This window comes from Cyprinus carpio, chromosome A23, assembly GCF_018340385.1.
Source record: "Cyprinus carpio isolate SPL01 chromosome A23, ASM1834038v1, whole genome shotgun sequence".
NCBI classification, from domain to species: Eukaryota; Metazoa; Chordata; class Actinopteri; order Cypriniformes; family Cyprinidae; genus Cyprinus; species Cyprinus carpio.
The window spans coordinates 12,853,130-12,872,012 of NC_056594.1; the positions used below are offsets into that span (position 1 = coordinate 12,853,130).

An 18,883-nucleotide genomic window follows, 5' to 3' on the forward strand; every position below is an offset into this window, starting at 1 on the left:
GCCTCTCTATTAATGTGCTTAGACACAGAGCTCTGTGAACAGCCAGCCTCTTTTGCAATGACCTTTTGTGTCTTGCCCTCCTTGTGCAAGGTGTCAATGGTCGTCTTTGGGCAGGGGCGGACTGGCCATCTGTGTGATCTGGAGAATCACAGAACGGCCGGTACTCCAGGACGGCCGGCGGGCCGGCCCACCACCCGCCACGCACGCAGTCATCACCTGTTTTTTTTCCCCCACTAATCTGTTTCACACTCCAGTACTGTAGGTGGCAGCAATGCACCTTTAAGTTAGACGTTAGATAGAAGAAGCATAAAAACAAACAAACAATATGCATAACGCAGCCGCGGGTAAAAAACGGAAAGAAAAGGGTGGGGCTGAGAAGGCGAGAGAAAAAAAATTGCGGATTTTAGATATTGAAGCCGCTAAATGTCGCAAACTAACTGAAATATTTAGCAGCAGCACCTCGCAGTTAAATATTAGCAGCAGTGAAGAAGTGAGCCAGACAGCTATGCAGCAAGATGCCCCCAGTGATGATGATGAGGGACAGAAAGATGAGCTGGTTCCACAGGCAGATCCAGGGCAAGTAAGTATGGAACATGAGAGGAGAAAGACAGTTACTTGCTAGGAATGATGTTAGGAAGTGATATTCAGGTTGCTACATTTTTAAATGATTACAGTAGTTAAAACAGCTAAACTTCAACATTTTAGCTGTAAAATGCCACATGCAGTAGCTAATATTAAGAAATATGTTGTGCTTTTACTTTTAAAAATGTTGGTAACATTACAGTTAATGCTTACAAACTTTGAAGATTTTGAATACAGAAGTTACATTTGTAATGGTGAATTTCATTTAGATGTGGTATTATTATTTGTGCAGTAAGATTAATTACTGCATAAATTAATTAAGATTACTAAGTAATAAATTCATTTTAAGACAGCATGGAATAGATTGTATAATACGCTGTTATAACAGCATATTATATAATCTATTCCATGCTATCTTGGAATAAAACCTGTTTTTTTTTTTTTTTAAATACATTCCATCATTTGTTTATTCAGGTTGAGCTTAGACCAAGAGCAGAGAAAGACACCCACTCCAGCTCAACATCTAGTCAACATCAGTGCTATTGCTATAATTTGGATGGTATAGTATCATGAGCCACAATTAAAGTCTTGTGACACTCATGCCAGGCATTATTGTTGTTGTTGTCGCGTTTCCGCGCGCCGATTGCTTTGGGCCGGGCCTAGTCAAAGTCCAGGGCCGTTTTTTAGCCCCAGTCCGTCCCTGTCTTTGGGACAACTGTCAAGTCAGCAGTCTTCCCCATGATTGTGTAGCCTACAGAACTAGACTGAGAGACAATTTAAAGGCCTTTGCAGGTGTTTTGAGTTAATTAGCTGATTAGAGTGTGGCACCAGGTGTCTTCAATATTGAACCTTTTCACAATATTCTAATTTTCTAAATTTGGGTTGTCAGTTACAATCATCAGAATTAAAAGAAATAAATACTTAAAATATACAAAACAATCTAAAATGAACAAATAAAATAAACCCTACAAACTCAACTACTTGAATGGAATAAACGAAATAAATCAACTTTTTGATGACATTCTAATTATATGACCAGCACCTGTATATATATATATATATATATATATATATATATATATATATATATATATATATATATATATATATAGCCCTGTTTTTGCCTTCAGTCTTTTCTGTTGCTCACGGCATAACATATATCGGGGTGGCTGGTGAATGATGGATGAGTTCTTCCAAAAGACCGTAAAAATATGCATGATCCCACCCAGACATTTTAAGGTTCTCGGTTTGGTTTTAACAAGAATATAGGAGGGCTGAAGCGTTCAAAACACGCCCCTACACGCCCATCTTCGAAACAAACTAGAAATCCACAACTTTCCGCTGCAAAGGAGCGGACGTCGTTGCTGTGTTTGATAGGAGTGAACGAATAAAGAGTCGTTTGTTGTTATTTAATCGTACGTGTACAGCACCTATTCGTTTTGAGCGGTATTGAGTGGATTTATAGTGTCTAGTGCGAAACCGCTCACAGAAGAAAGGATCTGATGCAGAAAGAGCCGATGTCATCTGATGATGCGGGTCCGAGCGCAGGTGCCGCTCCGGAGGCTGCGGACTCTGCGCTGCCGCAAGACTCCGCTGGAAAACAAGCCGTGTCAGTTCTCTGGTCATTTGGAAAGTGCCTCGGCGCCTTACTGCCGGCCTACCTGGCTGGATATTTCGGATTCGGTATCAGTGTAGTTGTGCTTGGTCTCCTGGTTTATATTGGATGGAAACACAGTCGCGATGGAAAACAAGCGCGACTGCAAAGCGCGATGTACTATTCTTTGGAGAATAAGCAGGATGTCACCACTGCGCGGGTGTTTAGAAGTAAACGGGAATTACCGGCATGGGTAAGGGACTTTATAACATAAATGCCATCATTCAGATTTGTCAACAGTTCAGCACCGCAGTCATTCAAAACGTAAAATCTTGAGCTCTTAGAGACATTCAGGATTTCTTAGCGATTTTCGCTGTTATTTTTGTCTAAAGGGAAAAGTCTATATTTAGGTGCTATTGTGGCAATGACAGCTTGATTTCGTGTTGTAGTTATTTACTGATATGATTTTAAACATTTGTTCACCTCTTACTGCGCAACCTGTTAGTAGGCTATTAAACAATCCTGTTTATTCTTCAACCTGAGGAGAGTTATTTGCATCACAATTACCCACTCAGTGTTCTATATTCCGTTAAATAACATCTGTTTTTGTTACTAGTAGGCCTAAATATTTTTTATAATTACTAGCAAGTAGCTGAATCCAGTACTAGTGACCACTATCCGTTTCACGATTGACCTTTATACCAATACTCACGAGATGGGCACTCGAGTTAGTGACTCGGAATCCAGTCGCATTTTTATAGACTTCAGACTTGACCTTAAATGACCCCAGATTTAACTCGACTCGGGGAACAGGACTAGTGAAAATTAAAAAAAGCAACTCGAGTCTTTTATCCTTAAATACTTATATAACTGATTTTCAAATGGCGTGCCGCATCCGCACCCCGGCATCCATCCGGACCGCGAGCCGTAACAGCAGCATAATGAGCAGCGCGTCAAAACAGCGGAGCGGATCACATAACAAATGCTCAGGGTCCTTTATGATAAATATCTTTCAGCGCTTTATCCTCTAGTATTTTTATCTAAAGTCAAACGCGCTTTATGCAAGCCCTTTCAGCTCCGTGCGCTTTCTCTCTCTCTCCGGACGCGCGCCGGCGCCAAATTCAAGAGCTGTGGATAACGCGGTTATTAACACCAAAATTATCGTTTTTTTGTTGTTGTTTTTTACTAAAACACAACAGAAAACATTAATTTTGCAAATATAGTTATTTTTCTTACTATCTATCAGATTTTATTTAGCTATCAATCTCAAGGCTAAAAACATTTCAAAAGAATCATAGGCCAGGGGTCGTCACGCAGAGGGTTGCGCTGGCACGCGAGCAATAGGGAAAACTACATACTGATGTACATTTTGAGGTAATAATTTATCATAGTCACACAGCCTGTTAGGAGCTATAAATACTATTAAAGTGTGAGAATTAACTTGCGCTAGTCTATGGATGCGAGCGCAACCGTTGCGCATACAGGCGCCTCAGATCAAAGCCTCAGCGGTCTAACAGCGCTCGTCAATGTAAAAATGACTGAGATGACCAATCAGATCAAAGTAGGCGGGGTTTACTGTTCACAGAAGCAGAGCGCAAAGAGTTAGTTTAAAGTTAAAGAGAGCGAGGTAAGATGAAGGTGCAAATCATATAGTCACATTTTAACGATACGTTTTACGATAGAAATGATAAATGACTCACAGCTATATCCAGTGATGTATAAATTGTCTACGTCTGTCTCTCTCTACAAACAATACAGCTGAGTTTAGTTGCTTAAAACAGCGATTTTACCCCCCCCCCCCCTTTGCTGAGAAATATAATGTAGCGATTCAGTATCGATTAATAAAAGTCGCGTGCCAGCGCTGACAACAAGTTTCTGAGCTTTTGAATGTTACTTTTTGCACATTGATCTCCGATCTCTGAGTGTGGTGTGTGTGTGCGCATGCGCGCATCAATTAATACAGCGCATTAATAGACCAGTGATTAAACTGAACGGTTTTAATGCATTATCCTTGTCTCACACACACACACACACACACACACACACACACACACACACACACACACACACACAAACACACACACACACACACATACAGTGGTGTTCAGTATGGTCTTATGGGGGGAGGGTTGGGCGATGTTAGCACAGTGGTTAACCATAAAAATTAAAAATGGCACGTCATGCCGAAAAGGTTACCGACCCCTGAATTAACCTTTGGAACTGCTATTATCTTTCTTTTTTGCTCAAGATGAGAACGTTTTGATTATTGTAGCAACATTGTTATAAGTAGATAATGCTTTTGAGTAAAATATTAAAATAGTATACATTTCAGGAGCAAAACCCTGAAAAAAACCCTATTTTATTCTATTAAATTATTTTTTTTTTTTGGTCTGGACGTCTGCTTGGAAAACATAGATACCTGCCTCTAGGAACTTTAATTGAATACCCCTGACTTATATCATAAAGAAACTTTATTTGGACTCCAGGTTAAAGACTTCAGGCTTGACTCGGATTCCAGATTAAAGACTTCAGGCTTGACTCGGACTCCAGGTTAGAGACTTCAGACTAAAGACTTCAGGCTTGACTCGGAACTCATACTCCAGGTTTTCAGGCTAGACTCGGACTCCAGGTTAAGCAGACTTTCAGGACTTCAGGCTAGACTGACTCCAGGTTAAAGACTTCGTACTCAGACTCCAGGGTTAAAGACTTCAGGTTGAAAGACTTCAGGCTAGGCTTGACTCGGACTCCAGGTTAAAGACTTCAGGCTTGACTCAGACTCCAGGTTAAAGACTTCAGGCTTGACTCGGACTCCGGGTTCAAGACTTCTGGCTTGACTCGGACTCCAGGTTAGAGACTTCAGACTTAACTCGTACTCCAGGTTAAAGACTTGACTCGGACTCCAGGTTAAAGACTTCAGACATGATTCAGACTCCAAGTTAAAGACTTGTGAACATCTCTGCCAGTACTGTATTCCAAAAGTGAAAAGTATATATTACATTAGACAAACTAAAACATATGAATTTCGTAGTAGTACATATATTAGTCACTATTCCATTTACAAGTAAATATTCCATTTGTAACCTATAACCATTTGCATTTACCATTGCATTTTATGGAGATCTGTAGTTCAGATAACAACTTTTTACTACTGACTACTGACTAGTATGCATTCCAAGAAGATTTAAGTTTACTGAAATGTAATCATTACAAACTAGTACCTATAACTGCTACTAGTCACTAATCCCAATCACAATTAACTAGTAGCTTTTTCTATTGAATTTTATGGGGACTTTTGTTCAGATATCAAACTATTCAATTCTGCATAGTATTTCAGTTTTACTAGTAACTGGTGCTGGTACCATATCAGTTGTCATAGCAATAGTTGAATAGAAATTAGTACCTGTTTATTAGGTACTATTAATATGTATTCCAGTTCATAGCAGTTGTAACTAGTGGGATATGTACGATTCACTCCTGTAATTATCATTGATTTTACATACAGAATGTTTCTTTTCTTTTTCATTTTGTTAAAAGGGAACTAGAAAATAGTTTTGGTGCTATATTTACAACTATATTGCAACATTATCTGTAGTCAGAATGCATGATCATGCCCCTGTATTGCAACATCATCAAAACGAGAGCTTCTTTCAGCCACTTCTGCCAATCAAAGTTTACAGTTTTTATACGTTATATACATACATATACACATGTGTTTTGTTATACATTTACAAGTAATCTTGTGGAAGAATGATGTTTTTTCAAGAATTGGCAGACCTGTATATTCCTGTGGCTGCACATCTGATCTCTTTCCTGGAAAACGCTGCTGCTTTGCGAACATCAGCTCATGACATTCCCAGTATTTACTTAGTGTACAAAATAAGAGGTCTCCTTGCATACTGCATGAAAATCCAATGTGTTATGTGTGTTGACATCGGAAGTGTACTCTTTTGTTTTTCCACAGGTGAACTTTCCTGATGTTGAAAAGGTTGAGTGGATGAACCAGGTATTAAACTCTTTATTCAAATACACGAAGGCACTTGTGACTGCAGCCACTGTTCTCATTGTTTCTGTTTCGTGTTCCTGAGGGCACACTGTGTATGTTTTCAAATTCATTCCCTGAAGATAAATAGTTGAAAAGTATGGCAGTGCTCCAGTCTTTGCATAATGTTTATTAAGTTAGTGGTGTTTCTTTTGCCACTGGCGTAACAAACCTTATTTTAGGTTAAAGGACCCACAGACTACTTTGCAAAACCTTGCAAAATATGTAAAAAAAAAGTACAAAAATTTGGCAGACTTTTGTGGTTTGTGTAGCAAACAGCCACACGAACCACACAGACTTTGAGAGCTTATCAGGAAGAAAATCTTCATACTCACTGCCACATGATCTTCCGGATTCTTTCATTATTTCGACTTTTAGAGCACAAATATTTGACTGACTTGGAGATTTTATTAGTCTATTCACATATAAGAGCTTTTCAGAGTACCAGGCCAGACATTTCACAGATTGGTCTTGAGTCTACTTGCACACTAGACTTGTTTTTAACATTCAAAGTTTTGCCTTTTGAGTGCTTTTGAGTTTAGATAGTGAGAACAGGAAGGGTGAATTGTGGGATGTGTTTTCAAAGCTCACTACAAACACACACGTTACTGATGACATTTGCAATTTGTTATGATGCTGGTTTTGTAACTGTACTTAATCATGTTTTTGGTGTGAAACTAAAAAGCACAGATTTAAGTTGTTGCACCAATGTATAGAAAATCAGTCAGTATTTTTTATTATTGCTCAATCTAAAAAGGATTTTATTAGGTTATTTTTATGAAGGTACTGAGTACAGCAGTCCAATGAAGAAAAAAGTGCTTTGTAGGACTTTTCTACCAGTGCTTGTGGTTTCCGTCTAAGGTTTGACTGACAAATCGGACTCATTTTGCAAGCTTTCATTTCAAAACATAATGTGCTAATGTTTGTGTATCTCGAGGAGTACATTTTATCCAATTACCAAATATTTATATTATATGCTCTGAAGCAATAATCTCTTCATTGACTTGATTTTGTCATCTTCATGAGTTTCTACCATTTCTTATTGTTTATAACTGCCCCGGCTCATAGATATTGCAGCAGGCCTGGCCGTTTATTGGACAGTATCTAGAGAAGCTGCTTGTAGAGACTATTGCCCCTTCAATCCGAGCCACCAGCACTTATCTGCAAACTCTCAGCTTCACCAAAGTTAACTTGGGCGACAAGGTATACAAATCTATTTCTGATAAAAGACTGCGTTATTTGCATATGTTTCTCATATTTTAATGTGATTCTCAGTTTCTGCTTATCAGAGCTATTTCTTGAAAATGTAGGCCACTGAATAAGAAGTTTGAAGAAACTTTTATATTTTGTTTTTTAATAGGCTATGAGGGTAGTTGGGGTGAAGGCCTACACTGAGAATGATAAGCGTCAGGTGATACTGGATCTTTATATCAGGTAGTGTTATTGGTCTCTTTCTGGGCAAACGTCCTTGCAGTTGGGATTGTATCTCTTTTATAGCATATTTTGATATAGTATTTTTATTTATATTTCTAAAAACATAATTTATATTAGATTATATTAGATTTTTATTTATATTTCTATATATTTTTTATAATTTTTTGGCTGTGTGATCTTAAAGTGTATAGCTGCGTCCTAAATGAAGCTCTAAACACTATGTACTCATGCACTATGTTTTTTTTTTCTTCATTTTTTTAAGTTCATCATCCAGGTATTAAAAGAGTGCTTTTTCTTTTTGGAATTTTCAGTGTGAACACACTACTCACACTATTAATACTACAAAACAGAATAAAAGAGTGCATAAGTACGCAAATTGGGACACACCTTATGTCTTAATTCTGTTACTGGGGGATTGCAAGACATTTAAGACAAAAAAAAATAAAAAATATTGAGCCATAATTTTAAAACCTTTGGGCTGTGTTGCAGTTATGCTGGAGATCTGGAGATTAACGTTGAGGTGAAAAGGTACTTCTCTAAAGCTGGAGTAAAAGGCATTCAGGTAAGTAGGAGGACATCATGACACATTAAAGATAATGGATAAAAGAATGAAATCAGTATATCTCCCTCTATAGCTCCATGGAAGATTGAGGGTGATCTTGGAACCTCTAATTGGAGATGTTCCTCTCATTGGAGCCATCACCATGTTCTTCATTCGCAGACCTGTTAGTACACCATTTTCCATCTTAATTACTGTATCACATCATGTTAACCCCCTCTTTTACTGCAGATTTTGATTCTACTCCTCTCCACCATAGAAACTCGACATCAACTGGACTGGCTTGACCAATTTACTAGACATACCTTGTTTGAAGTGAGTGCATTAGTTTTGTATCATTGTTCTATTTTGGTTTTATGATTCAGATATACCACAACTCCACTGGTTTTGTTAATACTATAACTCTCTCTTCATATGTGCTTCATTCATTAATAATCAGTAGAGCACTGGTCTGATTATTCAAAGTCTGCTGAGTTTCCCTCTATCTAAATAAAGCCTGGGAAACATGCAGTCATTCATATTTATCATAGCTTAACTCATTATAATCACTCCAAAGCCATGCTTTAAATTGTTTAAAAGTATTTTGTTTATGGTTCTGTGTCCCATTTTCTCTGTACGAACCCCTTGCATTCATTTTCAGTAACTTGTCGGATACTATGATAATGGATGCAATCGCCTCTTTCCTGGTTCTCCCCAATCGTCTCACTGTGCCTTTGGTGGCCAATCTGCAAGTAGCACAGCTGCGATCCCCTCTCCCACGGGTAACACATCACTGTGCCTTAATGGAGTATTTAACTATGTTAACCTTTTTATTTTACCTATTCAAGATCCATCAAATGTACTTTAATACTCCATAGTTTGTAATACAAGCTTGTACAGTGTAGCTGCTTCATAATGTTGAACTGCAAGTGCTTGTTGTAATTTACATAATTACAAATGCTAATTAAAGGAACGGTTCATCCAAAAATGAAAATTTGCTGAAATTTTACTCATCCTCAGGCCATCCAAAATGTAGATACGTTTGTTTCTTCATGGGAACAGATTTGAAGAAATCTAGCATTACATCACTTGCTCATCAATGGATCCATTGCATTGAATGGGTGCCGTCAGAATGAAAGTCTAAACAGCTGTTAAAAACATCACAATAATCCACAAGTAATCAACATGACTCCAGTCCATCGATTAACGTATTGTGAAATAAAAAGCTTTATCATTAAGATGATTTTAACTTCAAACTGTTGCTTTTGGCTTAAATATCTCTATGCATAATATTGCTTTCGCCAGTGAAATAGTAATCTCATCTGAGAAATATGCACAGATTATCATATAATTATTGTATTTTGGCCAGAAGTGACAGTTTAAAGTTCAAATGTCTTAATGAAGGATTTGTTTCTTACAAACTTTTTGCTTCACAAGACATTAATTGATGGACTGAAGTCTTGTGGATTACTGGGATGTTTTTATCAGCTTTTTAGACTCTTATTCTGACGGCACCCATTCACTTCAGAAGATCCATTGGTGAGCAAGTGATGTTATGCTAAATTTCTCGAAATCTTTTCTGAAAAAACAAACAAACTCATCTACATTTTGGATGGCCTAAGGGTGAGTAAATGGTCAGCTAATTTTTTTTTTTTTTTGTGGTGAACTATTAAAGGCACACCTCTTGTACTCTACTTACACTTGTTTTGTGTTTTCCCAAAGGGTATCGTGCGTATCCACTTGCTGGAAGCAGAAAACCTTACTGCCAAGGATTACTTGATATCTGGGAAGTCTGACCCGTATGCAGTGCTACGGGTGGGCACGCAGACCTTCACCTCCCATTATGTCGACAACAACCTTAATCCTCAATGGAAAGAGATGTACGAGGTCAGAGAGAGATGTGTATGGGTAACATGTGATCAGTGTGGTTGCTGAAAAAAGTGTCACATTTCTGAGGAAGAGGAAGCTGTGGTTTTTTGAGCTTCTAAAACTTTGTTGGTGTTTACTGTGTGACTCTTTTAACTGATTGTAACAGCAAGAAAAACAGAATGTGATAGTGCAGTATGTGACTATCATGTGCTGAGATCAGATAAGCATAGAGCAAAAGCATGAGGTCAGAGAAACAACTGTTCACTGCAAGATTATGTATTAAAGATGTTTTGAAACATTATTGCTGTAAGTCAGCAATCACTTGATGTTTGTTACATATTTTATATCTGTGTACGTGTGCATTTGTGTGTGACTCTGTATGTGTGTGTGCATGATTGTTAGGTGATTGTTCATGAAGTACCTGGTCAGGAGCTGGAGCTGGAGGTGTTTGATAAAGATCCTGACAAGGATGACTTTCTTGGAAGGTATTATTTCATTAATAACTAATAATGAATAATTATGTTTATATCTAAAAATGTTTAATTTATATGTAATATATTGATGATCAAACAGTATATATATAAAATATGCCCAAGCAGCATCCCGCTCAAGAATAAGAACAGATAGTGTTCTGTTAGATACCTTCATAAAAATATTTCTAGGCAGACTCAACATCAGGGATAAGGAAAATCCTATCCCAATCATGATGAGCAAGGTCAAAAAGAAAATCTTGTTCACTAAAATATCACATACACCATCTAGCAATAATGCATGGTTTCTGCTTAGGTCATTTGGTATCTCGGACTATGGCAATGACTCAGTGATCACTAACATCATTAGCATATCCAGAAGCTTGAGAATACTTGTGTGTAACGTTGGTAAAAATAAGATCAATTAATGCTGACTTTTTGTAATCCTTCAAGTTAGGTCTAGTAGGTGTTTCAAACTAACTGAAAGATTAAGAGATCACAGATTTCTTTAAAACCATCAGATGCTGACTGCAACCAATTCACATTAAAATCACCCAGAAGAACAACCCATTTGTAATTCAAAGAAGTCACTGAGTCCATCAAAGAGGAAATAGCATCATTATTAGCTGATGGAGGTCTGTAGCAACCAATTACAGTAAAATATAAGGTCTTAGAGCCAATAAGGTTTAAAGCTAATAATTCGTATTGTTTTACCACTGAGTTAAGTAACACAGTAACTTCAAAGCTATCCTTAACATAAACTGCTACACCCCCCCCAAACCCCCCCCCGCCATTTTTGGTCTATCGGCCCTATAAACAGTACAGCCATCAATACCAATGGCTTTGTCCATTACCGTTTTATTAAGCCATGTTTCAGATATTACTGTAACATAAGCACGGGCACCAAATCCAACTTAGGAAGCAGGCTTCTCACATTGATATGAATAAAACCCAGTCCTTATCTGGATTTAAAACCAGCAGGAACATTAAAAGTCGAAGCAGTATCTTATGACAAGGATTTGGTAAAACATTCCCTGAAATCAATAACATAAGAATTATAAAACTCCATTGCAATGATACTTTTTATAATATATATATATATATATATATATATATATATATATATATATATATATATATATATATATATATATATATGTATGTATGTATATATATATATGTATATATATATATGTATGTATGTATATGTATATATATATATATATATATATATATATATATATTAATAAATAATAATAAAAATATATTGTTTTGATGTCTTATTTATATTAACATTAATATCTTTAGAGATATTTAAGATTTTTTTTTTTTGTCTTCCTCTGTCTCTGTATCACCTTTTTTTAGAATGAAGCTGGATTTAGGAATTGTAAAGAAAGCTGTCCTTTTGGATGAGGTAGATCTTTTAAATATATTTATTTATTTATTTTTATTTTTAGTTCATTTGATATTTTCTTTAATTGATTTCTTAACCAAGAAACCCTCGCATTATTGTTCTGTATTATGTCTTTGAAATCAGTAGCAATCATATTAATTTCACCAACCTTTCTGTTTCTCAGAGATGCAGTCTGTTTTGTTTGTAATAGTAATGTAAGGCTTTTCACTGTGGTTTTAGTGGTTCACTTTAAAGGATGTGCCATCAGGTCAGGTTCATCTCAAGCTAGAATGGCTGTCTCTGCTGCCCTCTGCAGAGCGCCTTGACGAAGTAAGCTCTCACCTGACACACTATGAAAAATTGTGTATTTGTTGATATTCTCCTTTCATTTCCAGACTAAACCCTTTTATTAATTGTAGGTGCTGGAGAGGAATAAAAAAATCATCACAGTGTATGGTAAGACAGCAAATCCTCCATCTGCTGCCATTTTGACTGTTTATCTGGACCGGGCACAAGATCTACCTGTAAGTTTGTATTCTGTAGCTGTATTGCCCTTCTTCCACCATTTCTTGTTTTGTTGAAAGAGTGTTTTAAATGTTGATGTTTTCAGTTGGATGTGTTTCTGTTCAGTTCAAGAAAGGCAATAAGGATCCCAGCCCCATGGTGCAGATTTCTGTGCAGGAAACCACCAAAGAGAGCAGGGTATGACATCATTGTTCTTGTTATACATCATGTGTAAAGTTTATGGTATATTCATGCCTTTTGGAGTCACTCTGTTTTATATATTCTCTCATATTTAATAATCCAGACGGTGTATGGGACTAATAATCCAGTATGGGAGGATGCCTTTACATTTTTTATTCAGGACCCACGCAAACAAGATATCGACATCCAGGTATAATCAATATGATTGTAAAATATTAAATCTAGTCTTATTAACTTAAATCTAATTTACTCTTTTTTTTTATTATGTAAATGGAATAATATCCTTTCAAGTGTTCATTTAACTGTACATATACATGTCAGCATCATTGTGATTGCTTCCATTTGTCCCAGGTGAAGGATGAAGACAGGTCTTTGACTCTGGGTGGTTTGTCTATCCCTCTGTCCAGTCTGCTCTCCAGCGCTGAGCTCAGCATGGATCAGTGGTTTCAACTAGAAAAGTCCGGACCGGCCAGCCGTATCTACATCACAGCTATGCTGAGGGTAAGATAAGATTGATTGATTTTGATTATTAAAAAACTTTGAGGGCACTTAATTTAGGAGATGTTTGTTTCAGGTGTTGTGGCTGAATGAAGAAGCCATCCTTACAACACCTGTGTCTCCGTTACCCGGAGAAGGAGATAATGAATCAGAAGTGTCTCCAGGGTTGACTCCCACTTCAAAACTTCCCGAGCACACTAGCCCAGATGGCAATTTTGCATCTGAGGTGAGGCTGTACTGTGGCTCTTGATAACCTTTGAAAAAACTGAAATTATCAATATTTGTAATTATCACATGGTCAATATAGGGTGTCCTGCGGATTCACCTGGTAGAAGCCCAGAGCCTTGTCGCTAAGGACAGTTTAATGGGTGGCTTGGTGGAGGGAAAGAGTGACCCGTTTGTGAAGATCCGAGTAGGAGGTCTGGCCTTCAAGAGTCAGGTCATCAAAGAGAACCTCAACCCCATCTGGAATGAACTGTATGAGGTATGCATGCTAATTGATTTCATGTGTAATGTGGCTTCTTTCTTAAAAGAGAAGGATTTCATCTCGTCTTGCTGGTTTCTGCTTTAAGAGACACTACATTGCTTCCCTACTGCAAACATATTCAAACCGTTCTTTCTGGAAAATAAGTATCCGAATTTCCAAAGAGATATTTAAGTAATGTATACCTGGCTGCTTGAATTGTAGGTGATCTTGACCCAGCTCCCAGGTCAGGAGGTGGAGTTTGACCTTTATGATAAAGACATTGATCAGGATGACTTCCTTGGCAGGTGAGGTGGCAACCTTCCTCTTCCACTTTTTTAAATGTTTTTGAAAGAGGTCTCTTATTGCTCTCCAAGGCTTTGTTTGTTTGATTAAAACTTCATTAAAAACAGTAATATTGTGTTTTTTTTAATGATTTAAAATAAGTAAAAAAAAATTTTACTCCTGCATACTGAATTTTAAGCAACCATTAATCCAGTCTTCAGTGTCACAGGATCATTCAGAAATCATCCTAATGCCGATTTGGTGCTCAAGAAACATTTCTTATTATTATCAATGTTCCAAGCAGTTGTACTGCTTAATATTTTGTGGAAACCATGATACATTTTTAAAGATTCTCTTATGATAATGAATAGAAAGTTCATACAAGCTAATAACAGGACCTTAAAATGAGCAAGATTATTTAAAAAATCCTAACAATTTCTTTATAATTTGTGTGACAGAGCCCTGGTTATGAGACTTTATTATATAAATGGTTAAAAAAAAAAACCTATCAAATGTAATAGTGCCTTTGTGATGTTATTGACATCATAGCACATAAAATATATCCCTTCATTTACTGATTGTCAAAATTTTTCTTTATAAAGATACATAGTTTTATTTCTGTTTTGCTCAGGCCTAATATGTATTTTAATGTATATGACATAGTGAGTTACACTCTGAGGACACATGGCCTTAAGGGTAGTGAATGAGATAAAAGCCAATTAAATTGTACATTTGTGTATGCTAGTGATCTCTGGTTTGTTTTTAAAGTGTCAGGTAAGGCTGTGGGTTATAAAGTTTGGATTGGTGCATCTAAAGTATCACTTTATCAGTTAAATATCAGTATTGTTCCTGCAGTGATTTATTATCTGGTTGCAGGGTTAAAGTGAGTCTCGGAGATCTCATCAGTGCTCAGTTTACTGATCAGGTGAGGCCCTCAGTGCATGTTTGTTTATTTGTTTCTATAACATTCATCATGTTTTTTTTTCTTCTTATATTGCTGTTTACACCCATTTATGCCTGTGTCTTGGTGCAGTGGTATACTCTGAATGATGTAAAGTCTGGACGACTTCATCTTGTGTTGGAATGGGTGCCCAAAGTTTCAGATCCCACAAGACTTGACCAGGTAATGTGCTTTTATTATATATGCTTTTATTGTCCATCTAAATTCAATAAATATTAACATATCAATCTATTTTGTGATTTTGCATTCAGATCCTACATTACAACAATCGGCAATCTTACCTCAATAAAATAGTTCCTTCTGCTGCGATGCTTTTTGTGTATGTTGAGAGAGCACATGGTCTGCCTGTGAGTTTCATTTTATTTTCATTCCAGTATTTAATTTATTCACTACTTAATTTGCAGTAGCTGGTAGTTAGCATCGACTTTGCTTCAATTAACCGAATATAAAAGAAGCACCCAGCATTGAAAACGTACTGTTGTTTGCAGTTAAAAAAGAGCGGGAAAGAGCCGGAAGCAGGAGCAGAAGTGTCTCTCAAAAACGTATCCCACAGGACCAAAGTAAGACCCTCACATCCTGGTGCATTTATGCTGATGTTATTCAAATATCAAAGACTCACAAAAGAATCATGTTTCTCTCACAAGGTTGCCAATCCCTCGACTTCTCCACAGTGGAATGAAGCTTTTCATTTCCTGATTCATAATCCATCAGAAGACACACTTATAGTCAAAGTGAGAAACTTTTTTTACAGTAATTATTTATTTTAAGGTGTGAATTTATGTCAGAAAGACCATATTTACATAAGGTTCTCTGCTCTGGAGTGTATTTTATATGAATCTGGTGTGTGTTTGTAGCTCACTCATAGCTGGGGTCAGGCTCTGGGTTCACTTGTGCTTCCTGTGAGGGAGCTGCTGGATCAGAAGGATCTGGTGCTGGACCGCTGGTTCAGTCTGGATGAAGCCATGCCTGAAAGTCAGATTCTGCTGAGAGCTGAACTCAAGGTTAGAAATCACACACATATTCAGCATGTGCTGAGCAGCAGGATGCATTTACATTCAGCCAGAATGAAGTATATTATACAGACAGCCTTGGCGGGCATAAAGAAAAAAAATATCTAGCTTAAATAAAATAAAAACATCTTGTCTGTTAAAAAGCTCCTAGACAGCAAGTTGGCTCAATGTAGCGATGCAGAGGATTCAAGTCATGTCATACCCAGTGGAGACACAGCTGCTGCAGCCAATCGTGAGCTCCGACACAGAGGTGTGCCCGTCCAAGGGTGAGCTCAAGAGGAGCTGTATTTCATTTGCAACAGTATTTTCAAAATTAAAACAGTAACTGACATTAACATATGTGTTGGTTTATTTGTGTGGATGGACGCAAATACAGAGGCGAGGATGCCAGTTCAACCGGGAAGGCCCAGGTGAAACTTTCTGTTGCCTATTTATCTGAGGAGAACCGACTGGTTATTACCGTCCATGCCTGCAGGTAGGTGTCATACAAGTTCCCTCACTTAAAATGTAAACCAATCAATGATAACCAGTAAAAACTACTTTCTATATTTTGGTAACCCACCAATTACTGAAAACATTCAGTTGCTGCATAATATAATATAATATAATATAATATAATATAATACATCTATTTTACAAACCCTGTGTCCTATGTGTGTGGTTGCTATTTATAAATACATTTTTAATATAATATAATATAATATAATATAAACAATATAATATTGGATACATATTAAAAATAATAAAACATGCTAAAATTTGAATATTATATTCTAGAAAATATTCAAACTATATAATTAAATATAAACATTTTATGTTAAATAAAATATAAACTGACTTAATATATATATATAATGACTAATATATATTTAATATATAACAGTATGTTAAATATATGTACAGATAATAAATTAAAATATAAAATGTATGTATGTATGTGTGTATATATATATTTATTTATAATTAAATAAATATATACTTGTTGAATAAAAAAATTGTGTAATAAAATGAAACTTTAATATATATAATAAAATTGTTAAATAATTAAACAATAAAATGACTATATTTAAGGCTAAAAAAAGAGCCTTATTTCTGCTTATGGAGTTTTCATAAAACTGGACCTCAGTTTATTTATTTTTTCATAATTCTGTATTCTTGCACAGGAACTTGCCGTCCTACTCTAAGGATCCACCAGATACTTATATCTCATTTATTCTACTCCCGGACAAGAACCGAAACACCAAAAGGAAGACCAGTGTTAAGAAGAAAAGTCTCAAACCTGAGTTCAATGAGAGGTTAGTAGGAACATTCATCAAATCTCTATCTGATGACACCGAGAGCCGAATGTTCAAAATCTTTCACTTGCTTCTACAGATTTGATTTTGACATGTCACTTGAAGAAGCTAAGCAGAAACAACTTGAAGTGTCTGTCAAGAACAGCGTTTCCTTCATGAGTCGTGAAAAAGAACTTCTTGGCAAGGTATTCATCATGTGACCAGTCAGAAAACAACACCACAGACATTATTACACAGAAATGACAACTTTTTAATGGCCATTCTGTTTCAGCTTCAGCTAGACTTTGGACAGCTGGATCCCAAGATAGGATTATCACAGTGGTATGTGCTGCACTGCTGTTCACTGTAGATTACTCTGAGATTACAGAGTGTGTTCTTATATCTGTTCTTATTTGTATAATTTCAGGTACGACTTGTCACATGAGACCAACTGACTGGCCTTCCCATGTTGACTTTATTTGCAGTCGTTTAGAGTGGAGGCTGGTTTCACGGATGTTACTTATCCTGACACTAACAGGAGGTCCTAGAGCAGTGTGTCAGGAATAAGATTGCATCATGGAATTGCTGTGCAGCTAGCTTTCACCCAAAATATAGCCTGCTTGATTTCCATATTAAACAAATAATGTTCGCATAAGAAGGCTATGAGGGTGCCACCTAGAGTCAATATGACAACATGTTGGAGAAATGTACTTTTTAAGTATTTCATTTGTAGCTGCTGCTTTTTATGAGCTCCTGCCCTTTATGGGTAATGGAGAATGCAGCAGTTAAGAAGCTGGTGCTTCTGTTCAGCTTTTCAGTGTTTATTTCATTTCATTCCAGCATTTCAGCAAAAAAAAAAAAGAAAAGAAAAAGAAAAAAAAAACTTCTGTAATTGATCCGTTGGAGAAAAATTCACATCATACATTTCAAAATACTAGTATTCTGTTGTTGTTGTTGTTGTTGTTGTTGTTGTTGTTGTTAAGAAAAAAGGAAGTCTGTGAAGAAGCCAAGATGAAAGGAATCCTTTTTTTTACTGTTTCTTATTTGAAATCTAAGAGGTGTCTAGTAATTATCTGAACATTTTTTCATATCTTTGTTTCACATATTTTACCCTCTTTATATGACAAGACTATTAATTTTACACATATCAAAAACGTTTCAATCACTGTGCAAAGTGTGTACTTTCCCAAAGATTTCAAATATAAATTTTATGTATGTATTTTTGAACCAAAAGGCAGCATCAGTATTTAAATTTGAAGTGCCATTGACTCTTGTTACAAAAATGCCTGAGTTGTGTCTTAAAGTACAGAATTAGTTCCTGCTGAGAAAGACACTTGAACGGCCGAAGGGAGGAAAAGAGAGATGTTTTTTTTACATTGAAATGTAGTGCTTCTGCACCCTATTAACCACAGCCTGTATTGCAGTTTTAATAAATATGCTATTTGCACTTTAAACACTGATTTGATTTATTTTTAGATGTTGTGTTTCAACATGCATTCGATACATTTATATTTAAATAATTTTAAAAAAAGTTTCTTTATTCACAATCAATAAGCCAATTATGTTCAGAAAAGTAAACAGCTGTGATATCCTCTGTCTCGAAAGAAAATAGTAGTAGGCTCATCTAAAGCCAAACAGGCATGAATAAAGTCATTAAAATGCTACACTGGGATTCTCAATCAGTAATGTTGTAATTCCAGCTTTCCGCCAGCAGGTGACGACAGAGAGCAAAATCTCATTCAACTTTACGCGAGCTATGTGCAGTTTG

At 36.4% G+C, this 18,883-nt stretch overlaps 1 protein-coding gene across 2 annotated transcripts; it reads left to right on the top strand.

The window, feature by feature from the left end:
- Positions 1-317: 317 nt before the first annotated feature.
- On the top strand, positions 318-18,569 carry LOC109047963 (extended synaptotagmin-1-like). 2 transcript variants are annotated; one of them, XM_042713777.1, is made up of 31 exons: positions 318-580; positions 6,138-6,179; positions 7,284-7,418; positions 7,576-7,649; positions 8,139-8,211; positions 8,285-8,374; positions 8,468-8,523; positions 8,849-8,969; positions 9,910-10,074; positions 10,459-10,541; positions 11,892-11,940; positions 12,160-12,249; positions 12,339-12,443; positions 12,550-12,621; positions 12,728-12,814; positions 12,976-13,125; positions 13,199-13,348; positions 13,430-13,606; positions 13,811-13,893; positions 14,747-14,795; positions 14,904-14,993; positions 15,083-15,178; positions 15,320-15,391; positions 15,476-15,562; positions 15,686-15,832; positions 15,986-16,107; positions 16,218-16,316; positions 17,005-17,136; positions 17,216-17,321; positions 17,408-17,457; positions 17,543-18,569. In XM_042713777.1, exons 1-31 carry the CDS (start codon positions 326-328, stop codon positions 17,568-17,570), a joined length of 3,135 nt encoding a protein of 1,044 aa, XP_042569711.1. In that variant the 5' UTR covers positions 318-325; the 3' UTR covers positions 17,571-18,569. The 2 variants fall into 2 exon arrangements, with proteins under 2 accessions (XP_042569711.1, XP_042569710.1); XM_042713776.1 differs by lacking the exon at positions 318-580 and adding an exon at positions 1,806-2,429.
- The last annotated feature ends 314 nt before the right edge of the window (positions 18,570-18,883 follow it).

Coding starts and splice junctions, on each gene's coding strand:
- LOC109047963 (XM_042713776.1), top strand. CDS start 2,085: ATGCAGAAAGAGCCGATGTCATCTGATGATGCGGGTCCGAGCGCAGGT. Junction 10,075..10,458: donor AATGGAAAGAGATGTACGAG/GTCAGAGAGAGA, acceptor CATGATTGTTAG/GTGATTGTTCATGAAGTACC. Junction 12,444..12,549: donor ACCGGGCACAAGATCTACCT/GTAAGTTTGTAT, acceptor GTTTCTGTTCAG/TTCAAGAAAGGCAATAAGGA.